At 44.2% G+C, this 26,330-nt stretch overlaps 1 protein-coding gene across 2 annotated transcripts in view; it reads right to left on the reverse strand.

The window, feature by feature from the left end:
- CFAP99 (cilia and flagella associated protein 99) overlaps positions 1–26,330 on the reverse strand; it is a 107,491-nt gene that overhangs the window by 52,154 nt on the left and 29,007 nt on the right. Inside the window, exons 3-6 of one of the 2 annotated variants that reach the window (XM_038400132.1) lie at positions 21,831–21,975; positions 12,952–13,046; positions 5,175–5,287; positions 1,181–1,355 (exon numbers count right to left, since the gene is read on the reverse strand). The exons of the other annotated variant lie outside the window; for it this stretch is intronic. Coding sequence (XP_038256060.1) covers positions 1,181–1,355; positions 5,175–5,287; positions 12,952–13,046; positions 21,831–21,975 — 528 coding nt within the window. The remainder of the gene's footprint in view (positions 1–1,180; positions 1,356–5,174; positions 5,288–12,951; positions 13,047–21,830; positions 21,976–26,330) is intronic. 2 annotated transcript variants of the gene reach the window in all.

Raw genomic sequence — 26,330 nt, forward strand, 5'->3', positions numbered from 1 at the left:
TACTCCTTGCACCTCAAATGCTCTTCAATTCGTGTGAGTTAATGCAAAAATTACTCTCAGGGAGACTGTACAATATAAAGGCGACAACAACATGATTCATTCCTACACTGAGTAAATGATTAAAGATGCAATTTTTCAGAACCTGGTATTTGTAGAAATAATGGGATTTCACACTGAAACAGCCAATGTGCTACCATGAAATTGCACTCTTACCCAAAGATGCAAAGTGATTTTTGTAAGCATTCAACATTTGTATTATTAACAACCTAATGTGCTCATAAGAGGCTATAGATAATGCCCAGAGCTATAGCCCTAAACTCAGTTACCTATGAAACTGAATGTAAACAACCATGGAGTCTTTATTCAGTGAATCATAGAAACCTTAGCCCAAATCCTGGTTGCTTTAACCAAAAACCCTTACTGAAGTCCATTGTGTCACTCCAGAGTTACACCAGTGTGACTGAAATTAGAATATTACCCAATGTGACAGCTTAAGACAGACAAGCAAACAGTCAGGCCTTCAAGAGAAGCTCTACACTCATTAGCATATTAAATGCTAACCATTAACATTAATGTACACCAGAAACACACATAACAGGCAATGAAATTCTATCTTCATGGGTGATCTGCAAATCTAGAGTTAGTTATGCCTCCGTTGAAATTGCTGGGAGCTTTGCCATTTACTTTGATGGGGAGCAGGATCACACCCATATTTTTTTTTTTTATAAAAAACGTTACAGTTTGAGGGTTTATTTCCAATATGCACCTGTAGATCCCCCAAGGCAGAATAATCTACACATTAAATGGGCTGGCAGCAACCTGTTAGGTTACACACTCAAGGGGCAAGGAATAAATTGTGGCTTCATTGGGATTTTTCTATTTTCCAAACAATTGTAGGAGCCACCTTTTTGCTACCCTCTCCTTCCCTTGCTATAGAAGAGTATCTATAATATGATTAGAAAAATACCAGTTACATTGATTAAAAACAGTACCAATTATTTTCTACAAATTTAGCTTTCAATTCAGAAACTAAAGTGTTTCCTGTTATTCCATCAGTGTTGGTAGGTTTTCTTCAATTATTTTAGATTATAGCTTCAAGGAAGAGACTGTTAACCATATACTATGGTTGAGTACAAAACACATACAGCTTAACATTTTCCAAAGAATAAAAAGCACTCACAGGTCGATGCTTCTCCTGTAACGGTATTGGCTCAGGTATCGGTATGGCTCGTGGCTTAGGGGTGGTCAAATCAAATTCCTTTGGCTTTGTGACCATTGAAGTCTTTACAGTGGTAACACGATTCGCTAATTTGTCAGCAAGTTGCTTGATCAGTTGTTCTATTTTTGGCTGCCATCTTTAAAAAATACTTTTAAATCTTATTTTCATTTTCTCTTATACAAATTCATAATAATGCAATATCTGAAATTGTCAGTGATCCAAATTTGATAATTCTTTGGCTCTGTTTATTCCCTTTTAACTGAATTGATCAATTGATTTGTGCCAATGATTAGTGGCACAGACTGACACTCAAAAATGTTACTTTACTTCTTGAACGAAAAGTTAGTCTATTTCTAATAAACTGTTTATCTGTGTGAAACTGTAATTCATGCTGACTAAACAAGCACATTGCAAGTTCATTTTATAGCAGTGTCAGACAGCGAGGCAGTTATGATAAACTAAGTAGGTACAGATGAAAGGAACAAAGACAGACAATGGTCTAAGTAATATTGTTCATATTATGTGACAGAGCAAGTACCACTAGCACAATCTCATTTACCCAAAAATTGGAAGGCCAAATGATTTGCTTGAGTAAATAAATCATTTAAACAAAAAAGTGGAGCTAGTGGGACATCCAACATGGTTTGGGTTTTTTGTTTTACATTATTTTTGTGTATATCAAAATTAAAACGTTCAAAGCTTAAAGCCAAATTATGTTCTCAGTTACACTACTGCAAACCCCATCAAAGTCAATGGGGAATACATTAATGTAATTTGAACCTTATACTTAAAATAGACATATTACTATCCCATACATAAACACTCAGGTCTTGAATATTGAAGGTTTGCATTACTTTGGGAGTCTCAGTCACAATGCAATGAAAGAACAACATTGCTTAACTGAGATGTTGCCTTCTTGGTATCAAATTCTTCAGAAGCCAATACTTTTCTGTGATCTTCACCTCTTTTTCTCTGGTTTTAGAGTCCCTTTGTAATAGAGCACATAGGCTTCTGATGTGGCTATAGCCACTCACATCATCAAAAGAAAGGGTGGGAGTAACTGAACAACAGATTTTCATATTAGAGAGGGGTAGAGAGGTTCCATGCCTTATTATGTAGTTCAGCTCTCACTGAGAACATAAAAGGAGCTTCAGAATCTTAGTTTGTACTATCATTCTGATGTAATGTCAATGGGTAACTCTGGGAGTCAGGGTTAGGTCCACAAAAGGTCTTAGATACCTAAATGCAACATTTAAGCATCACTGAGATCCTCAAACCCCCATTCAGCTGATGCCTAATTCTGTAGGTGCCTAAACTTCCACCATTAAAGTCCTCTAGTTGTTAAAGTTCTGCCAATGAGCATGTGCACAGCCATCTCAATCTAGGCACTCAGGCATCTCTCTCGTGCCTAAGACACAGTGGGATCCTCAAACTACACATTCCCGCCCATGACCTAATCTGGTAGGCATGCTCTGAGCATGCCTAAAGCCACACAAAACAGCTGCAAGAGAAGTCTCCCCACCCCAACTTTTAACCCATGGTTAGGGCACTAACCAAGGATGTATTGGAAAAGTACATATACAGGCAACAAAAGTTATTAGGAGTATGGAACAGCTTCCATATGAGGGGAGATTAAAAAGATGGGGACTGTTCAGTCTAAAAAAAAGAGAAGACTAAGGATGGGATATGATAGAGGTCTCTAAAATCATGAATGGTGTGCAGAAAATGAATAGGGAAGTGTTATTTACCCCTTCACGTAACAGAACTAGGGGTCACCCAATGAAATGAATAAGCAGGTTTAAAACAAAAACACAAGGAAGTACTTCTTCACACAAGGCAGTCAACTTGTGGTACTTGTTGTCAACGGATGCTATGAAGGCCACGAGTATAACTGGGTTCAAAAAAAAAGAATTAGATAAGTTCCATCAATGGCTATTATCCAAGATGGTCAGGGACATAACCCCATATTCTGGGTGTCCCTAAACCTCCGATTACCAGAAACTGGGACTGGAAGATGGGATGGATCACTTGATAATTGAATCCAGGTCCCCCACATCTTGCATGAATGCTCTAACTACTGGGCTAAAAGTTATAGGGCACAGGGTAGGACCACCACTTCTGCTTCAGCATTTTTGCAAGATACGAGTTAGGTGCCTAACTCCAGCAGAGCATTCTAAGTCTCTTTGAAAGGTGACGTTTATGACCCATCCCTCTCCTCAGCCTTTCCTATTGGCTAGCTTAGGCTTCTCCCTCAGTGTTCTGGCATTTGTGGATCCCTTTCTTAGATCTTATCTCTCCCCATTCACTGTATATGGAGTCTGGGCAGCAAACTCAGGGATGTGGATTCCACTGGGTGGCAAGGCACCCAAGTCCCTTTGTGGATCTAGCCCCCCGTGCATTCCAACTCCCATTGAAATCAGTGGAATTCTTTCCACTAACTTTAGTGAAGCTGGAGCAGGTCCAGTGAAAGGGAAACAAAAGTACATTCAACACATTTGAGGCTGCCAAGTTTATTACTTGTGGTTACACTTTCAATCCTTTGATACAAATTTCAAACCCACTGGCCAAATCGGGTGGTTGGATGCACCTGAGCAACTCCCATTGACTTTTACGTGAGATATGTACACTTATTGAGAGCAGCAGGGTGCCAGAACAGGGGGGCTAGGAGAACATGGGCCTCTCACTTTTTACCAGCCTTAAGGGCAAGTGGGGGAAGAGGGCAGAGAAGAGTGTGTGGGGAGCAGGGCCTTGGGGGAAGAGATGTTGAAGGGCCTTGCAGAGAAGGGGTGGCGCCACAGTTCGGGTGCCAATGGCCCTCCCATTTTTAAGAAGCTTCTGCCACCCCTGGAGAGCAGAGCCATGAGTATTCATCACTATGTAATATCTACTAGATATTTCTAGTTTATGGGCCCAGTCCTGCACTCCTTATTCAGGCCAAGTGCCTGTTCAGAATTTTGCCTCAGCAGAAGATAAAGGCTCAAGCTCTGCAGTACAAAAAGAGGGACCAACACTTGGAACAGATGATACAGGGACTAATGAAAACAATGCCCCTGAGTCTCATAAAACTCTCAAGTCTTTTACAGCACTCTAACAGTGTATGAAGCACCCTCAAAGAGGGTGTAAATTTAATTTATGTCCATTTTAAGGGCCCTTTACACTAAGTGTAAATGACAATCTAATGCAATACTAATTCCAGATTTAAAAATATTTATAAATCACTGGAAGCAGCCATTGTGTTTTGAATTACTGTACTGGGGATGGAATGTGTGTGTGCTGGCAGAATTTGGCCCACACAATCTGCAACTCATGCAGACTTTACTGGAATTGTGTGTGTATTTCAAGACAGAATTTATACCACTGCGTTTACTACTTTGCCTCCACCTAAATAGTGTTTTTTTAAATTGCACTGAATATAACAACTGAGTTAGATGATGGTTTATACTCTGTATCAGCAGACAGAGCTGGTATATGCTTAGCCTAACAGAGTTTGGCCGTGTCTACATGTTAGACCTGTTGCTGAACTTGCAGACACCCCTAGAGTCCTGACCCAGCAAAACACTTAAACCTGTATGCAATCTCAGTCATGATAGTTGTTTCACTGAAGTCAGTGGGATTAATCATGTGCTTACAGTTTTGCTGGATTAAAGCCTAACTTTAGAAGATAGTTGTTTGATTTCAATATTTATGTTCATTTCATTTTCTGTTCTTTACTGGATTGGGGAAACTAGCGTGTAACATCTATGAGAGAACTTTTTAGAGCTAAGTAACTCACTTATGGATAAATTCAAGGGTCTGCCCTGCTCCCATTGAGGCCAATAAGAGTTTTGACATTGACTACAATAGGAGCAGGATTGGACCATATGGTTTTATAAAAATAGCAAATTGCAATTTGCAAATTGCAAAATTTGTTATGTCACCTTTAAACTTTAAAATATATTGAATATTTAGTACTTACCCTAGCAATGGATCAATCCAGTTCTCTTTTACATAAAGAGAATCATATATCTGACTCCATTCATCTTTTATCCATGTATTCAAATTCAAGACATTGAAGAAAAATCTAAGAAACTAACAAGAGATTACTTCTTTCAAATTTAATGAACTGAAGAATTGAGTTACATGCAATATTTACATGGAGATTACACAGTTTCTTAGAAAGACTGCTGCAGACTTCACTTGTGTATTACACTACAATTGTAATTAAATATACACCCCGGTATTCATAGGTGCATTTCAGTTTTGTTGCAGCAACCTTATGTCCTGAAGCCATACCTTATGAGATATTAATAAGTCCTAAAATCTTTTTATGGACCTAAAAAAACACTCCCATGTTCACAGTATGATGATGTTTTGATGCAGTGTGACCTTGTTTCCAAAATTACTGCCTGTTAAAACATCACAATACTGGGACACAAGTTTGCATTTGGAAAAAAACTGGGTACTGTAAAGAAATGATTCTAGTCTAGTAAATCTAGCTATACAATAAAGATGACCATAACAATTAATTTTCTGTTCCCATTGAACTAGACGACTGAAATTTGGCACGCGCACACACACAGAGTGGGCCTCTGAATACTGGAAAAAAAAAAATCCAACATTTGAACTTCCACTTTTCTACTGGAGTTCACCAAAAGGTCATCAGCCTCTCTATAGAATTTTAGCTATTTAAATGGCCTTTTGAACTAGAATCTTGAAATATGGTACTCGCGTTGATTATGGGCCACTGATTTCAGGAAAGATTCCAAATCTGAACTTTGACCTTTCCATCACAATCCTTAGAAATAAAAAAAGAGTTGCCTGATAGCGAGTGTGGAAAAAGGCCTGCACTTTGCTAACTATAGGCCTGACAGGACCATTTCCAAGGAAGTACCTAGGGATTTGGTCTCATTTTTAACTATTGCACATCTTAGCCTATACACGACCACATCATCCAAATACCCTAGAGCATATTGGCTGTGGGGGTTGAAGAACCTAGCCCATCAAGCTCTGGAAAACCACAGGCACTCCATTCAGCCCAAAGAGGCCTGGTATAAAAATGAAATAAACCCTAGGGCAGGGGTAGGCAACCTATGGCATGCGTGCCAAAGGTGGCACGTGAGCTGATTTTCAGTAGCACTCACACTGCCTGGGTTCAGGCCACCAGTCCAGGGCACTCTGCATTTTAGTTTAATTTTAAATAAAGCTTCTTAAACATTTTGAAAACCTTATTTACTTTATATACAACAATAGCTTATATATTATAGAAAAAGACCTTTTAAAAATATTAAGATGTATTACTGGCACACAAAACCTTAAATTAGAGTGAATAAATGAAGACTTGGCACACCACTTCTGAAAGGTTGCCAACCCCTGCCATAGGGTTGGGATGATGTTTTATTTGGGATTCTACTTTTGGTAGAATACTTTTTTGTTAGCTCTACAGCAATGAGATATGTTTCCTCCTAGCCAGTCTAGCAAATCATTCTCCCTTGTGGCAAAATACCTTGTTCACCTCAGTAGGCTCAGTCCTTTTTAGCCTTGGAGACTCAGGATTGGGGCAAGGCAAATCCTTATAGGTGGCACAGGGTCCTGCTACTCCTCTTCTCAGTCAGTCCCTTGTACTTATTTTCCTTCCCTTCTGGGGAACAAGTGCAACCTCCTTACTGAGAAGATTTGGTGTTTTGCTGCAAACAATCTAATAGCAGCTACCCTCACTCTCCCCCTCCTACTACCCAGGGGAGGTTTAAAAAGGTCCCAAGTAGTTGGAGTCAGCTAAACCTAATTGGTTCCCTAGCAACCCCTTTTCCAGTTGAACCTTATTGCCCCATAGTTCTCTCTCCTCAGTGGAAAGGGAGGGGCCTTTTAAACCCCTGGGACTAATTACTATCCCCCTTTTGTAGCTGTTTGTCCTGCCTTTACCACACCCTGCATATGGGGAAATGTAGGATCCTCCTCTGTGGAATCAATAGGTCTGATTTGCTACTACTTTGCATCTTATATTGCCATTACATCTGTGCAAACTGAATGTAAACCAGTGCCAAGTTAGCACAGTAACATTTTTCATCCATTTTGCACAAACGTCACCAAATAGGGCAAGCGTGGGGAACCTATGTCCCGTGGGCCAGATTCGGCCCTTTGCTTAATTTCATCCAGCCCTACCCTGCCCTGCTCCGCCCACCCTGCACTCCAACCGGGAAGCAGGGTCCAGGGCTCACCCCACTCCACCCGGCTCTCCAGCTGGGGAGGGGGTTGGGAGCTAACCCCACTCCACCTGCCTGGCACTCCAGCCAAGAAGCGCAGTTGAGGGGCTCATCCTGCTCTGCCCACTTGTTGTTCCAGCCAGGGAGTGGGGGCTTGCCCTACTCTGACCATCTGGTGCTCCGGCCGGGGAGCAGGGTCGGGGGCTCGCCCTGCTCTCCCTACCCGGTGCTCTAGCTGGGGAGGGGGGTTGGGGGTTCATCCTGCTCTGCCTGTCCGGTGATCCAGCCGGGAAGTGGGGTCGGAGCACGGGGGCATGCCCGCCCGCAAGCCCCCATGCCCTGACTCCGATCCCTGACTGGAGCACCAGGCGGGTGGAGCGGGGCAAGGCCCCGCACCCTGATCCTGTTCCCCAGCAGAAGCGCTGGGCAGGGGGTCAGAGTGGGTGGGGGTGTGGGGGCTCCCATTTTTTCAGGGCCCTGCAATTGGCGGGGGCTCCTGTGCACACCCCCTTGGCATAAGGGTAATCCGCCGCTGGGTGTAGGGTGGGTGAGCAAATGGGCGGACCAGCGATGGCAGAGGAATGCTCAAAAAAGGTAGGCCTGCTGCCTGGGGAGCCAGGCCTGGCATGGGGAGGTGAGACGGAAGCCGTTGCCGCTGGAGAGAGGCGTCTCCCCTCAGAGCTGGGTGCGTGTCTGGGTCCAGTACCCCTGCAAGGTAGCTAGAGGAGGCAAGGGAGAGGCAGCCCCAATCCATACTCTCCCACACCCCCTCCCCTGTCATTGCCCACCCATCTGAAGTCGGGGCCCATCCAAGTGTTCCATCCTGGCTAGCCACTGGGACATCCACCCCGGAGCAGGGGGAGGACAGCTCCTCTCCGTCCAGTTCTGGGGAGGAGCCCCTAAACGCTCCTGGGATTCCTGCACTTGGCTCTGGGCCCTCCAGAAATATATTGACAAACCAGGGGGAATTCAGAGAAGAGCCACACGACAGCAGCAGGGGATGGTAGGGCTGATTTACAGCGAGAACAGCATCTGATCCAAAGACCGGGGTAGTCATGGCATGGGCTTTGGATCAGACCTTTGCTTTTTATTTGCGTGTGGCCTGTGATTGATTTTTTTCTGTGGGTCAATGGCCCCTGATAGAAAAAGGGTTCCCCACCCCTGACATAGGGCACAAGGCAGAAGAGAATCAGGTCCAATGTCACAGTATTCTTCCATAGTGGTGATGTACTGACAGCCTTATCTACACACTGAGTTAATCCAAAGAGGTTTAGTTAAACCAATGCTGGTGTCAAGGACTGCTGCTCTTTGGCAGACCCTTCTTTCCATATGGACTCTTTTCTTCCTTCCCTTCCTGTGTCCTTGATATTCCTCTCACTCAGCCCACCCCATCAGGCAGTAATCAATTGTGCATTGCGCTACCACCTGCCGCTGTGCCTCTGATTCGCTGCTCTTTCTCAGCTCCCTCTGACTGCAGGGCCTAGACCCCCTGGATCTTTGCTTAATTATCCTCTGCGTGGTGCTTGCAGCTACCATTTCAAGTCAGATGAAACAATAATATATACTGATAGAAGATAATGCATCCATTCTTATCCAAAGCAGACAAAGTTTATAAAAAAAAATAAGTTCAGATCAATTGACTTTTAACAACTCTTGTTCTTGGGTTGGCAGCACCTACTCATTCATAATTTTCTAACTGCTATCTTTAGTAGAAAGAACAAGGAATATTTGTGGCACCTTAGAGACTAATACATTTATTTGACATAAGCTTTCGTGGGCTAAAGCCCACTTCATTGGATGCATGCCATGGAAAATACAGTAGGACGATATATATATACACAGAGAACTACGGCATTTTCCACGGCATGCATCTGATGAAGTGGGTTTTAGCCCACGAAATCTTATGCTCAAATAAATTTGTTAGTCTCTAAGGTGCCACAAATACTCCTCATTCTTTTTGCTGATACAGACTAACAGGGCTACCACTCTGAAACCTATCTTTAGCAGGTGGGACAAGATGGCTGAACTAATATATTTTATTGTACCAACTCCTGTTGGTGAGTGAGAGACAAGCTTGCCTCCCTCACCAACAGAAATTATTCCAGTAAAACATATTACATCACTCCCCACTCCCCCAGTCTTGCTAATATCCTGGGACCGACATGGCTTCAAGAGTACATATATCTTTGACAGGTGGCTATTGTCCCCGGAGGCTTCCTGCTACTAGTCCAATTACATAGTAGCCATGAAGATTTCACACTCTATTAGGGAAAAATGGGTAATTAAGTAATCAAACACTATGAGTTGTCTAAAATATACAGAGTTGGGAAAGGTATAATTAAGATATTTGCTACAGTGATGTATATTTTAGTGACCAGTGTGTTCTTGCATGAGACCTCAAGGACAGACAAAACAGAAAAAATCAGGGCTTTGTGCGTGAGCCCTGTAGAGGCTCTTTATGTGCCATGCCAGAGAAGGCTTTGAATGCCACTCTTGGACACACATTCCAGGGTATGCCCATCTCCAGCTCTGACTAGGAGGTTGTTTGAGCCAAAGTCCACAAATCTGGCCTTAACGATCCACGTGATAGGGTTGCACAGAGTGTAAGTGTGGGTAGAATCCAGCCCCATGAACCTACAGTGCATTTTTCATTCCTTAACAATAGGAACTTTTGTGTTTTGTAGACCAATTATTTAATGAGTCATGAGAAAAATTCCATTGCATTTCAGTCCTCCTTTTTGTCATGTAAGTAAGTAGCATCCTCATTAGTGATTATTTGTGTCTTTGCTATTACAACACCTATCTTGTGACGTTATCGGTATCAAACGTGTAAGGGAAGTCACAGAGCTATCATTTTGGTAATGACCTTATTTTGCTTATTCATCTTGAAAAACACAAAAAAAAAAAAACTTTGCCTGGTACAAAGATAATTTCTTCAGTGTAGGCATTGATAGCCTGTCCTCAAGTGCTCCAAGTTTCACTACTCATAGAATACAATGAGCCAGATTCATCCCTCATGTAATTTCACTGAAACCAATGGAATTACACCAGGGATTAATTTTGCCCACTGTAGTGCTTTAATATATTACTGAAGTAATAAAATAGTATGTGATCATATAATTAAAGATATTATTCTAATGTATACAGGCCAGGGGGCAGGTGGTGGTGGGGGGTGAATTAAAGTTGGTTATGTACTTCACTTTGCAACCATAACAATTTTTAATGTAATTTTTTGTAGAGTATTTCCTAAGTTTTTTAAAAAGCAAACTGAAAAAAATGAAATTCTATCACATGGAATCATACTGACACCGACTTGGGTCATCAGTAGGGTAGGAACCTTTACATCCACAGCACAGACCTCAACCATGTAAGCTAACAGAGTAACTGATAATGATAGTAGGTTGTCATGCTCCCTGTGGACCTGCCACGACTGCTTTTTATAATGGGAAGTGTTAGGAAATTTTAATTTAGGCATTATTACATGCATAACCCATAATACAGTAATAATAATTTAAAATACTTAGTGCTTTTCATCCGTAGATCTCAAAGCACATTACAAACAAAGTCATTATTATTAGCAGTTGTCAAGGTTGAAGGGATTCAGAATGTGAGACAGAACAAAACAGATTCCCAAAGGCTAAAAATAAACAAAACACTAAGTCAGTATGTATTTTTGTGCTGATCAATTATTGCTGCACAGCATTATAGTCAACAAAGTGCTAAAATGACGTAAAAATAAAGAGGTGTAAGGCTAATGGCACAATACATTTCAAAGTTATTTTCTTCATTTTTGACTCTCTTTTGTCCTTGTCTCTAAGATACAAACCCTTCAATTTCCTCAAATACATATAAGAATAATACAGATTAATAAAAACAATAAGTCCTGATCCTGCAACCAATAGGCAAGTCATCTTTTCTCATAAGAGGAATCCCACTGATCGGACTGAATCCAGGATTGGAACCTGGCCCTGTAAAATATTTTTATAGGTATAAGGCCTTAAAGAGCTCTTGTATGTTCTCTTATTACATGCATAGATACCATGTTTACATTCCTAATGCACAGATTCCTAATATTCCATTCAGACTGAAATGTGTCTAGTATTCCTAATTATTTTGCTTTAATCAAAATACCCAGCCACATTCTGGTATGGAGGAAGGGTTTTTCCTCTATTTTATCAGCATTTACAAATACGAATCCCATCTTGCAATTCTTACTCACACAAGTAGAGCTCACTAAAGTAGTCCCCTAGACTTCAAAAGGATTACTGATATGAGTAAGGACTACTTGCATAATTAAGAGTCACACAATTGGGCCCATGATCTGGAGAAACATCTCCTTTTATGTTCATTAGATAAAGTAAATCTGTTTAATATACATGAAACATTAGTTTGCATCTCAACTGAAAGGCAAGATGAACTCAGGCAGGAGGATCTTAGCATGTTGTAATAGGTCAACATCCCCAAAGTGTATCCCAGAATTCTGTCTGCCACCCTCATGCTGTTGCTATGGCTGAAAATCTGCCTTCTGTTGTTTTTGTCCTGTACAAGAAGAAACAGTGTGGAAGGTCACTTGGTTCTTCACCTTCCTTTATGGAATAGATATATTGTATGCAAGGAAGGAGAAAATAAATGTGTGTGGAGCAAAATAGTGTCAGGGACACTGGCACTCCAGCCATCTAAGGTTAAGAGAATGGAATCACTGAGAGGTAACCAGTATGGATTAGAAATCAGATGTTTTGCAAAGTAAAATATCATTGATAGCCACATGAGCTCCAGAAGTGTCCAAACCACTTGTTTTCCCCAGAAATCTTTACAAAGTGGCCTGGGGGTCGGGAGAACTTTTTTTAAAAAGTATCATTTGCCCATCAGATTTTGATAATCTTCCTAGCCACATCTCCTCTATTCTTATCTCTAACAATTAATGAACTATATCATTACTGTCTGAACTGACTTTATGGAAACACTCCATGCCAAGGCCTTCAGAAGCACTACACAGCCAGCCTAGCCTGCTCTCTTCTCTTATACTACATGACAACTATGCTCATTGGAAAGGCAATGCAGTCACAACGAGCAGGGTAATAAGTATAAAAGACTATAGAGATAAATCCCAGATATCTGAAATTTGCCTTTCCCCGAACACAAATGTATTTATGAACTGAAATGCCAATTATCCAAAACCTCAGTGTTTTGGATGTCTCCTCAGACATCTAGACAATCAGAGCTTACCCATGGTACATCCACGTAGTATAATTTTTATTGCTTTACATGGAAAGAAATCATGAACATGTAGTATAAACTGAGCATGACTTTGGAAGTGCAGCAGTTTTGTGCTAGCAGAATATTGATTTCCCATCATTTAACTAAAAGACGTTCATCTAGTCTTATTTAAATTAACTCAGAAAAGTTCAGAGTGTAAGCGAAGGAAGAACAGTACCCACAGTTTTTAAAATCACAGCAAAGAACTCTAGACTCAAAAAATAATTAATCAAACAATATGAAAACATGGTGTGATGTTAGTTTAAAATTTTTCTAAAGTGAAATTACTTTCATTACCTTATACATTTTAGCAATGTCCAGAGATTTGACAATTTTGCTGAATTGCTGAAGACCAAGCTCCTCCAGTTGAAAAGTGGCCAAATAGCAAATAACTATCAAAAGACACATATAAAAACTGTTTATATTCATTACACTTTTGTATTTTGACCATGCGGCTATGGCTAAAACCAAATCATGTGACTCACTTTTGGCACTTTCATTATTAATAACTTTGAAATATTTTTTTCCTTTTGTCTATATAACGGGGCTATATAATGATTGCCATTAAAAAGACATCCCTGTTTGTCTTATCACAGCCAACTTTCAGATACTATAGTTATTTTCAATTTTGTGCCAGATTGTCAGCTGGTGTAAATCATATAGCTCCTCTGGAAGTACACAAGCTGAAGATCTGGTCTTTTAACTACAGAAAAATACAAACCAAATCACAGTTATCTGAAGGCAGTGGGGTAGCCTTCAGACAATTGAGAGTTTGCATATTTGGAAGATCAACTCCTGCAAAGTTTAGAAGCTCTGTAGGGCTAAAGCTAAACTCCTAAAGGTGTTCTATGCCTTGCAGGAACAGAACTTAAGGCAGTGCAAGCTGCTGGAGAGGAAAGGGACCAAATGGGTCCTGAGTACTAGTGGTCAAAGTTTTTCTGACAGAAAGTTTTTCTGTTGGAAATGCTGTTTCTTTGGAACTGAAACTTTTTGTGGGAATGTGTTGCTTCAATGAAGTTTTACTCCTAAAAAGCGGAAGAAAAGCATTTTGATAAACTCAAAACATTCCATTTTGACTTTTTCTGAATGGGACATTTCAACTTTTCATTTCAATACAACTTTTCATCTTGAAAATTATTTTTTTACTTAAAAAAAAATTAAAAGTCGAAATCTAAATGTAACATTTCAATTGATCCAAAACATTTTTTTTTTCAAAAAAATGTTTCATGTGCAATTGCAGTCCCCACACACTCTAGTCCTGAGCAAATAGGGGCCAATGAAGGAAAAAGCAGAGAAAAATAGAGTTGTCCCCAGAACTGGCAGAAGCTTCTATGGTGTTTCTCTGATCCTGTGAAGCTAAGGAACCCTTGTAGCACAGTGGTAGCTCTGAGGAATATACCAGGTTTTAGTTGATTTGCCTATAGTGCAGTATCTCAGATACCACAACATGGTAACTATTAGTAAATCTTGACCAGTGTGCTGGAGGCAACTCAGTGTATGGTAAAAGAGTATCAATTTTCTGTTTCAGCATAGCAACACATTTAAGTGGTCTTAGTGGAATACAGATGTATCTTATAAGAGCATTATTAAATTCAAATCTGCTCACATATAGTAACAGCCATGATAAACAGCTTTGATAATCTAAATGTCAATGAAGCTTGGCAAGGAGTGTCACAAGCAGCTTAGAAAAATCTAAGCCAATGACCTTTAGCCCTGGTCTACACTAGGCGTTGAGGTTGAATTTAGCAGCATTAAATCGATGTAACCCTGCACCCATCCACATGACGAAGCCCTTTTTTTTTACTTAAAGGGCTCTTAAAATCGATTTCCTTACTCCACCCCCCCGACAAGGGGATTAGCGCCGAAATCGGTTTTGCTGGGTTGAATTTGGGGTACTGTGGATGCAATTAGATGGTATTGGCCTCCGGGAGCTATCCCAGAGTGCTCCATTGTGACCGCTCTAGACAGCACTCTCAACTCAGATGCACTAACCAGGTAGACAGGAAAAGGCCCGCGAATTTTTGAATTTCAATTTCCTGTTTGGCCAGTGTGGCAAGCTGCAGGTGACCATGCAGAACTCATCAGCAGAGGTGACAATGCAGAGCTCATCAGCAGAGGTGACCATGATGGAGTCCCAGAATCGCAAAACAGCTCCAGCATGGACCAAATGGGAGGTACGGGATCTGATCACGTGTATGGGGAGAGGAATCCGTGCTATCAGAACTACGTTCCAGTTTTTGAAATGCCAAAACATTGGTGAAAATCTCCCAGGGCATGAAGGACAGAGGCCATAACAGGGACCCGAAGCAGTGTCGCGTGAAATTTAAGGAGCTGAGGCAAGCCTACCAGAAAACCAGAGAGGCCAACGGCCGCTCCAGGTCAGAGCCCCAAACATGCCACTTCTATGATGAGCTGCATGCCATTTTAGGGGGTTCAGCCACCACTACCCCAGCCGTGTTGTTTGACACCTTCAATGGAGATGGAGGCAACACGGAAGCAGGTTTTGGGGATGAGGAAGACGATGATGATGAGGTTGTCGATAGCTCACAGCAAACAAGTGGAGAAACCGGTTATCCTGACAGCCAGGAACTGTTTCTCACCCTGGACCTGGAGCCAGTACCCCCCAAACCCACAAAGGCTGCCTCCTGGACCCACCAGGTGGAGAAGGGACCTCTGGTGAGTGTACCTTTTAAAATACTACACAAGGTTTAAAAGCCAGCATGTTTAATGATTAATTTGCCCTGGCATTCGTGGCTCTCCTGGATATACTCCCAAAACCTTTGCAAAAGGTTTCTGGGGAGGGCGGCCTTATTCCATCCACCATGGTAGGACACTTTACCACTCCAGGCCAGTAGCACGTACTCGGGAATCATTGTAGAACAAAGCATTGCAGTGTATGTTTGCTGGCGTTCAAACAACATCCGTTCTTTATCTCTCCGTATTATCCTCAGCCGAGTGATATCATTCATGGTCACCTGGTTGAAATAGGGTGCTTTTCTTAAGGGAACATTCAGAGGTGCCCGTTCCTGCTGGGCTGTTTGCCTATGGCTGAACAGAAATGTTCCCCGCTGTTAGCCATGCGGTGGGGGGAGGCAAAATGTGACCTTGTAACGAAAGCACATGTGCTATGTATGTAATGTTAACAGCAAGGTTTACTGTGAAAGAGTGTACCCATTGTTCTATAAAATGTGTCTTTTCAAATACCGCTGTCCCTTTTTTTCTCCACCAGCTGCATGTGTTTCAAGGATCACAGGATCTTCTCCTTCCCAGAGGCTAGCGAAGATTAGAAGGGGAAAAAAACGTACTCGTGATGAAATGTTCTCTGAGCTCATGCTGTCCTCCCACACTGACAGAGCACAGATGAATGCATGGAGACAGACAATGTCAGAGTGCAGGAAAGCACAAAATGACCGGGAGGAGAGGTGGCAGGCTGAAGAGAGTAAGTGGCGGGCTGAAGAGAGGGCTGAAACTGAAAGGTGGTGGCAGCATGATGAGAGGAGGCAGGATTTAATGCTGAAGATGCTGGAGGATCAAACTAATATACTCCAGAGTATGGATGAGCTGCAGGAAAGGCAGCAGGAGCACAGACTGCCGCTACAGCCCCTGTGTAATCAACCGCCCTCCTCCACAAGTTCCATAGCCTCCTCACCCAGACACCCAAGAACGCAGTGGAGGGCCTCTGGCCACCCAACCACTCCACCCCAGAGGATTGTCCTAGTAACAGAAGGCTGGCATTCAATAAGTTTTAAACTTTTAAAGTGCTGTGTGGCCTTGTCCTTCCCTCCTCCACCACGCCTCCTGGGCTACCTTGGTAATTATCCCCCTATTTGTGTGATGAATTAATAAAGAATGCATGAATGTGAAGCAACAATGACTTTATTGCCTCTGCAAGTGGTGATCGAAGGGAGGTGGGGAGGGTGGTTAGCTTACAGGGAAGTAGAGTGAACCAAGTGGCGGGAGGTTTCATCAAGGACAAACAAACAGAACTTTCACACCGTAGCCTGGCCAGTCATGAAACTGGTTTTCAAAGCTTCTCTGATGCGCACTGCACCCTCCTGTGCTCTTCTAACCGCCCTGGTGTCTGGCTGTGCGTAACCAGCAGCCAGGCGATTTGCCTCAACCTCCCACCCCACCATAAACATCTCCCTCTTACTCTCACAGATATTGTGGAGTGCACAGCAAGCAGTAATATTGGGAATATTGGTTTCGCTGAGGTCTAACCGAGTCAGTAAACTGCGCCAGCGTGCTTTTAAACGTCCAAATGCACATTCTACCACCATTCTGCATTTGCTCAGCCTGTAGTTGAACAGCTCCTGACTACTCTCCAGGCTGCTTATGTATGGCTTCATGAGCCATGGCATTAAGGGGTAAGCTGGGTCCCCAAGGATAACTATAGGCATTTCAACATCCCCAACGGTTATTTTCTGGTCTGGGAAGAAAGTCCTTTCCTGCAGCTTTTGAAACAGACCTGAGTTCCTGAAGATGCGAGCGTCATGTACCTTTCCCGGCCATCCCATGTTGATGTTGGTGAAATGTCTCTTGTGATCCACCAGTGCTTGCAGCACTATTGAAAAGTACCCCTTGCGGTTTATGTACTCGCCGGCTTGGTGCTCCGGTGCCAAGATAGGGATATGGGTTCCGTCTATGGCCCCACCACAGTTAGGGAATCCCATTGCAGCAAAGCCATCCACTATGACCTGCACATTTCCCAGGGTCACTACCCTTGATATCAGCAGATCTTTGATTGCGTTGGCTACTTGCATCACAGCAGCCCCCACAGTAGATTTGCCCACTCCAAATTGATTCCCGACTGACCGGTAGCTGTCTGGCGTTGCAAGCTTCCACAGGGCTATTGCCACTCGCTTCTCAACTGTGAGGGCTGCTCTCATCTTGGTATTCTTGCGCCTCAGGGCAGGGGAAAGCAAGTCACAAAGTTCATGAAAGTGCCCTTACGCATGCGTAAGTTTCGCAGCCACTGGGAATCGTCCCAGACCTGCAACACTATGAGGTCCCACCAGTCTGTGCTTGTTTCCCAAGCCCAGAATAGGCGTTCCACTGCATGAACCTGCCCCATTAGCACCATGATGCCCACATTGGCAGGGCCCGTGCTTTGAGAGAAGTCTGTGTCCATGTCCTCATCATTCTCGTCACTGCGCTGACGTCGCCTACTTGCCCAGTTTCGCTTTGCCAGGTTCTGGTGCTGCATATACTGCTGGATAATGGTGGTGTTTAATGTGCTCCTAATTGCCAAAGTGATCTGAGCGGGCTCCATGCTTGCTGTGGTATGGCGTCTGCACAGAAAAAAGGCACGGAACGATTGTCTGCTGTTGCCCTGACGGAGAGAGGGGCGACTGACGACATGGCTTACAGGGTTGGCTTACAGGGAATTAAAATCAACAAAGGGGGTGGCTTTGCGAGAAACTGAATGGCCGCCTCAAGGATAGAACTCAAAACTGGGTTTAGCAGGCTGTTGATTTCACAGAGGGAGGGAGGGAGGAAGGAGAAAATGAATACAAAACAAATCTGGTCTATTTCTTGTTGTGAGCCACTTCATCTATCTTTATACATCATGCTGGCAGCAGACTGTGCAGTACGACTGCTAGCCATCGTCACCTCCTGGATGTTCGGCAGAAGACGGTGCAGTATGACTACTGGCTATCGTCTTCTGTTGGCTGCAAATTAAAAGACAGTGCACTGCCGGTAGGACTCAATCGCCATGAGATGAAACAAGGGAAATGACCTGGTTGAGTCACTCCCATGTTTGCCCAGGCGCCCGGTTAAAAGCGCACCCAGGACTAGGTCGATGATGGCTACCAATCATACTGCACTGTCTGCTGCCCAAAGGCAATAAACTGCTGCTGTGTAGCAATGCAGTACCATGTCCGCCAGCACCCAGGAGACATACGGTGACGGTTAGCTGAGCGGGCTCCATGCTTGCCGTGGTATGGCGTCTGCACAGGTAACTCAAGAAAAAAGGTGTAAAACGATTGTCTGCCCTTGCTTTTATGGAGGGAGGGAGGGAATGGGGGTCTGACGATATGTACCCAGAAGCACCTGCGACAATAGGATAGAATAGAATAGAATATCGGAGTTGGAAGGGACCTCAGTAGGTCATCTAGTCCAACCCCCTGTTCAAAGCAGGACCAATCCCCAATTTTTGCTGCAGATCCCTAAATGGCCCCCTCAAAGATTGAACTCACAACCCTGGGTTAAGCAGGCCAATGCTCAAACCACTGAGCTATCCCTCCCTCTTACAATGTTTTAGCCCCATCAGGCTCTTGGATTTCTACCCAGAATTCAAATGGGTGGTGGAGACTGCGGGAACTGTGGGATAGCTACCCACAGTGCAAAGTTCCAGAAGTCGACTGTTGCCTCGGTACTGTGGACACAGTCTGCCGACTACATGCACTTAGAGCATTTGTGTGGGGACACACACTCGACTGTATAAAAATGCTTTCTACAAAACCGACTTCTATAAATTCGATCTAATTTCGTACTGTAGACATACCCATAGACTCTCAACTTGTTCATAAGGGAAAATATTCAGGGACCCCCCCCAACTTCCCCCTGATTAATGGAGATCTTTGACAGGACCAATCCAGCCAATCCAGGAACAGCAATAGTCAGCTTAATGGTCAAATTTATCTGCTTCTGACACTGAAAAACATTAGCTCTTTGTTTATGATGGAGAACTGTGGATAATTAGGTATCATTTAAAATTTTCTTGGATGTACAATGAATCTGAATCATGATGGCTGCGGTTCACATTTAGCTATTCAACCCTGAACTTCAAGGTTTTCATAAATTTGCTTAAGTTTCTGAGGTCCAGGATGGGTCTCAGACTGTATCTCTTTTGGGCACTAGGAAATATTTGGAGTAAAATGCCTGCTCCTGGTGCAATAGAGGAACCGCTTTTATAGCCCCCTTTATGGAAGGGAGCTTATTTTCTCCCACGGAAGTTTCTCATGAGAGGGAGAGGGATGTGAGAAAGCCTGGTGTAAAATGTGGTTGAGTAACCACCTCTGATGATATCTAGTACCCAGCAATATGAAGTGAACTTGCACTAGGCATCATAGAAGGTCAAGAGATGTGGTCCACATTGCATAGATAGAAGTGTGTGACTCTCAGCCATCTTCCCCACAATGTTGCATAGCCACCACTAGCAGGACAATATGCAGTCTGTATTGTGGACTTTTTGCAGGACCAATCCTGGAAAAGGTAGAAGATTGGTATCTTCTCTGGGATTGAGTGCTCTGCTGCTGCGGAACAGAAGGAGATTGCCTGTGGAACTGAAACAATATATAAGGTATTTTCTTTTCTGAAGAGATGAGGACTGGAAAAGCCCTAGAGATTGGGCTTTAACTCTCTTGGTTTTAATTTCTGCAGAGTCGTATCCATTTTATCACTAAAATGAGCTGAAGCTCAAAGTGGAGTTCTTCTATCAGTTTTTGGGACTCTGCAGCAAGGCCTGATGACCTACCCCATTAATATTTCCTTAGAGCAATGCCAGTGGGCGTAGGTCTGGTAATAGAGTCTGAAGTGTCATAAATTGCCCTCTGGGTATGTCTATCTTCAGTGACCAGACTTTATTGCTTCCCTTTGTTCATCCAGTAAGGAGTACTGAATAGGGATAATGGAATCCCATAACACATAGTTATATCTGAACATGAGAGTTGGCAGTTTGCCACTTGGCAACCCTGAAGTGGAAAAGATAACTTTTCTTCCAATGGGATCCAGTCCTACATCCTTCTCTATGTAAAGGGAGCAGTCACAGATGCTCTGTAACTTTTAGATAATTCCTGAGCTGTTGAGATCAGCATGGAATCAGCCAATGGATGTTGTAACAATAATTGGCCCTCTGAAGGTATAGGATACGTACAATCAGCCCTTTTTGATACTGTTGGCAAGGACATAGAAAAGAGCCAAATGTCTTCTGCTGGCTTGAATAGTCCTTGGAGATTAGGAAAGGTGACTTTGTCTTTTGTATGCAATTCCATGATGTCAAAAAGGGTATCAGATGGTGCAGACCCCTCAGTCTGTAATTAAAGGGTATTAGTAATTCTCCTTGTCAGCTTCTGAAATTGCTTCTGTTCGTTATGAAGAGAGATGAAGTCCCAGTTTGATCCTCAGGGGACATACCATTGGTATAATACTTGATGACTGACTGCTCCACTTCCTCTGAAGAAGTCTCCTCACAGTTATCATACCCATACCATTCTTTTTGGGGAGGCAATGTTGCCAGCGCCAACAGCGCTGGTCTTATCTGTGCTGATTGAATCATGGGTATCCTTGAAGGTGGTGGGGCCTGAGAGAATGTCCATACCAGGAAAGCTCTCAGTGCCAAAGAAGGTAGCACTGGGAGAAGATCGGTGTTGATGTTTTTGCTGATGCTGAAGTTGGTGCTGTAGTGGTTTTGGTAGCATAGAGTAAAGACTTAGATCCCTGAAAGGTCCAGAAAACTGTGCATTGGGACACTACAAGAACCTCTCATTGACTTAGGAGCCTAAGTCTCATGTTCAAAAGTGACTTAAGCCATATTGGAGCCTAAGTCAGTTAAGCATTACAATTCTGAATGGAGCAATGCTTAGTAAATACCTTTAAAAATCTGGGCCTAACTAATAATAAAATAGGCTAACTAGCTCATGGAAAAGAAAGAATTCTATTTAGCTGTCTGTGTCAGTGGCAAAGGAACTCCGGTGGTCATCCTAGCATGACAGTGCTGCTGTCACACCCCTCTCTCAGCAGACACGGCTTTGCTATACAATTCTGCAGCGCGATGATAGAAGTGCTAGATTCCGTAAGTAGGACAGCACAGAGGCTGTTGAAGAAAATTTTAAAGTGAAATCTGCACCACCTGGATACTTTATTTTCTTCTAGTGATGGATATGATCATGTATCTGAACTGTACCGTCAGTCTAACTTTCAGCCAAATTCTGCAGTCCTTACTCAGGCAAAACTCCCATCAGTGGGAGTTTGGACTGAGAAAGGATTCCAGGATTTGGCCTTTAGGTTGTAAGATCACTGGTGAATGACCAAGTCTTTATATTTTGTACAGCACTGAGCAAAATGATAATGCTTAACATGGAATCTAATCGTAACACTTGAACAACTGAAATAATGTATCTTTCTTATGTTCCATAGTTATACTACATTATGTAGCTTAAAAGAATACCTACCCACATAGAGATTGCGCTCAGAAAACAGGCAATGCTTCCCATCCCGAACAAAAAATGCATTGACTACTATGTCCAATAAAGGTTTATATTCAATACATCCAGCTAGAGTCTCCAACTCAAATGTTCCATCTGTCACATTAAGGGTCTAGAGGGATACAAAAAATAAGTAGTGATTAATGAATTCAGGGAACAAAATATTAAATCAAACAGCACTGACTGAGGTGGAGGAGGCATAATTTTAAAACTATTTTAAAAATGCATACAACTTTAAGAAGTTAATGACCTTTGTAAAGCAAAATTAAAAGAAAAATATCTTTGACTTTCAGTTAATCTGCTGACATGCATTTAGCAAAAAACCTCAAATGATGTGTGAAAGTCAACAGTTAATGCAAAGAAAATGTAAATGTAAAGTAATGTATTGTCCTTGAGCTATGATCAATGACTAACTCACCCAAAAGAATGGGGAACCTCCAATGAGATTTTGCTTTTGCTCAGGGAAATTCACTTTACCTACATATTGCCAAGTAATGTGGCTGTATGCAGGAGAAGTGTGTGTAGTTTGGGGAGGTGAAATCAAGCCCAGAATCAGGGCAGGGGCCAGGGGCAGTAGCCCTCTGAGGTTGCTACTTCAACTTATAGGATGGAGAAAGTGGCCACAGGCCATCCATACAATTAATTCATTCTGCATGTGCAAGTCTCAGGATCCTAGTTAATGTAGATTCTGTGGATATTACCTTATTGGTCTCCATTGTCACTGTGACGTGATGCTCCATATTCTTTATAGAAATAAGCTTATGATATGAATATGGAATAACTAAGATATATTTTATGCAAGATGGCTCATGTAAGACATCATTGTAAAGATTATGATTTACTGAATGTAATTATCCAATTTGTATGCATGTATCATTTCTGTATCTAGAGTTAGGAATATTGACTATGTTACAACTACAACTGTGGTTATACTTGGAGACCAGATAGTAAGCAATCAGCCTTAATGGTCTTTTAGGAAAAAAACAACAAGTCTCTGAAGATGTGGATCCCCCAGCTTCCAAGAGTTCCTTCTTGTGAACATTGTAAATAAACCTGGTTTGATGGTTGCTTTGACACTGCAAGGTAGGTGATAATGTCACCTGGTAAAACGTACCACCTTGGACACTGCTGGTACTTTTCCAGTGGAAACAAAGGCTTCCCGCCTTATGTAAATTCTATTTAAGGCTGGGGAGTAAGGCAAACAGGACTCTTCTCCATTGCCTTCCTGCCCAAGAAGAAAGACAGATGAAAATACCTGAAGAGACAAAGAAACTGAGCTGAGGGAAAGGCACGGGCTGAGTCCAGACTAAGACAGGAGTCTAGTCTATAAAGAGAAATAACTGGAACTCTAAGCTACAGAAACTCTGCAACCTGCCTGTAAGGGACTGCGGAAGACTTTGTTATGGCCTAGCCAGGGAACTTCCGCTTTCTCGAACTGAGAGGCTACTGTGGGACATAGATAGCTGCTTCGTTACTGTGGAATAGAGATAGTTTTTGAAGGACACAGCTGCTTTGTTATTGTAGGAGATAGTTCTTAAAGGACACAGCTGCTTTACATGGCCCTTCGCCAGATAGTAGAAAGCCCCCCTTTAAGAAGCACCTAACTATATTCATGAGCTGTTTTTGTGTAATGCTTATTAATGCAGACTGTCTGCCCCTCCATCGGACTCCATCCCAGGCAAAGCTCCGGTGTGCTGGGTTCCCCCCATCCGTGACTACAACGCTTGGAGTCCCCGTTGTGGGTGGGTCACTAACCTTCAATAAGGCAAATAACTCACAGCTGTGTGTAAGCCTCCTTTTTCTCAGAGTACTTGTGCCAGGCCTGTGGTGCTTCGAGCACCTTGGCCCAGAACATTTGGCGCAGCGAGCAGGGTACTCTGAGAAGCGATGCTGCTTTGGCCGAAGGTAGGGGAAGTGGGGAAGCCGTCGCTGTCCCTACAGCGCATACCAGGATGGCCCTTGACGGAGCGCTGGGGGCCGGTAGCGCGGGTTATGGCCGGGTGGTCTGCCCCGGCGGACTGGCCGGAGTTCCAACATGCTGCAGGGGTTACGCCCCCGCAGCTGGTTGAGGGATTACACCAGTTGCGAGCGAACCGGCACTCTGGGGCGGAGAGGTGGGCTATGGGGGAGCTAGGGTGGCTCCTCCTGACCGCCATCCGGGCCCAGGAATGCCTCCGCTTACAGTGGGCACCGGACGAGAAGACTCAGGAATGTATGGCACAGGCGTAGGCCCATGCCGTGGCTCAAGAAGTTGTCACCTCCCAGGCGGAGCGCGCCCAGGAGCTGACAAGACGCTGTGAAGTGTTGGTTGCCTGGGTAGCAAATAAAAGGTGCCTCAAGCACGGGCGGCAACCGGTCACCATCGCCCAAGTGCATGCAGTGACCGCTGCCCCCTCCTGGGACCCCGAGACTTGGGATGGGAATATTTGAGACTCCTCATCCTCGGACCAGGGGGGAGGAGTCCCCTACTGTGGCTCTGGCGCGCCCGGTCTGGGAGTTGAGGGTGCAAGGAGGCGCCCTACAACCAGAAGTTGTCCGCACGTTTAAAACGAGTGAATTGCAGGAAATTGTGAAGACGTTCCGACAGGAGCCCGGGGAGAGCGTCCTGCAGTGGCTCATGAGGGTCTGGGACAATGCAGGTAATATGGTTTTGTTGCTTGCTTATGAATTTCAACAGTTGGGGGTCCTATCGCAAGACTCTCAGGTACGTGCACAATTGGCAAACCTGCTGTGGCCACAGGCCAGGGGGCAAGACATCGAAAGCCCCTTTTTGTACTGCTGGCTGGCGGTTGCAGTGGAGGAGGCCTACCCCTCGGTGGGGGAGTTGGAGCACAGGCACGCCCCTGGAAGACTGTTCCGGAAGGGGTGCAAGCCCTCCGTCAATTGGGAATGGCCTGGGCTGCCTCCACGGGCAGGGAGATGGGGCCAGACGATGTACCGGTGACAAAATCGATTAAAGCCACAGTGTTACGCCTGGCCCCTGATGAGTTAAAACCTTCCTTCCTCGCCGTCGTCATGGCAGAGAATGGGCACATGGGAGACTTGGCAGCCACCCTTATGAAATTGAAAGTCGCCTTGGCGGGTGCTAGGCCAAGAGCCATACGGGCTGCAAAGGGACAGCAAGGTGGGGAACAGGAGAAAGAGGAGTTGCAGGTGCCCCGGAAGACCTTGTGGCTAGATCTCTTGCAGGCTGGTGTCCCTTGCGAGGAAATCAATGGAAAGCCGATGGCGGACTTATACAAGCGGTGGATGCAGCTGCCCCCTACCAAACGTAGTGCCAAAGGAAAAGGGGAGAAGATTGTGGAGCAAACCAAGCCCACGGAGCCCTCTGCTCCACCAGCCAAGTGGAAACTGCCACGCCCATATTGAGGGCATGGCAGATCCTCCGTTCTGTGTGTCACAGTGGCCACATACGAGAGGGAGGCGGGGGACCAACGCCCCTATGTACCCCTAGCGATTCGTTGGCCGAGGGGAGGAGTCCAACACGTGTTGGCATTGATAGATACGGGTGCTGAGGCCACCATCTTGCACTCCGCGCAGACCCAGGGCTGAGTCACTGTCGTTAAAGGTCCAGAGGAGCGGAGACCCCGGCGTATGAGGTTACTGTCACTCTGACCCTGGGGAAGGCTCCCCCATTCCGGGCCACTGTTTTGGTGGCCACTGTTGGAGAATACATACTGGGCATTGACGTCCTGCGGGGTCGCTCTGTGGATACCCAGTACGGCCTCTTCATGTTCAGACATCCCCGGTATGTAAGTGCGCCTTGTGTACGGGAGGTACGGGCATTGACAATCCTACGGGGCTCCCCTCATTGGGAACCCGTGGTGTTGCCTCTCCCAACTGCTGTAGTATCTAAACGACAGTATCGCCTCCCTGGAGGGGAGGAGGAGATCACCCAGACAATCAGCGCGCTATTAGAGGCCAAGATTATTCGGCCCACCTTAAGCCCGTACAATAGCCCCCTTTGGCCAGTGCAGAAACTAGATGGGACTTGGCATATGACGGTAGACTATCACGAGTTGAACAGGGTCACCCCTCCGCTGACGGCGGTCATGCCGGATATGGTGACCCTGATCGAGCATATCGCGGCAGCTGCCTTGCCCTGGCAGCCGTAATTGACCTCGTGAATGCCTTCTTTTCTATCGCCATCGCCCCTGAGAGTCAGGAGCAGTTTGCCTTTTCATGGCAGGCCCGCCAATATACTTTCTGTGTTCTGCCACAGGGCTGGAAGCACTCCCCAACTATTTGCCACCAGTTGGTGAGTGCTGACCTTGCCTGAATACGGCTGCCGGACATGACCTGTTGTTACCATTACATTGACGATGTGATGGTATCCGGCCCATCCCGTGAACTGGTGGCGGATGCGTTACACGCAGTCGTTATTGGCTTGGAGGCGTGCGGATGGACTCTGAACTCACAGAAAATACAGGGCCCCGCTCAGACGGTAGTCTATCTAAGTATTATGTG

Source organism: Dermochelys coriacea, chromosome 4, assembly GCF_009764565.3.
Source record: "Dermochelys coriacea isolate rDerCor1 chromosome 4, rDerCor1.pri.v4, whole genome shotgun sequence".
In the NCBI taxonomy this organism is placed as follows: Eukaryota; Metazoa; Chordata; order Testudines; family Dermochelyidae; genus Dermochelys; species Dermochelys coriacea.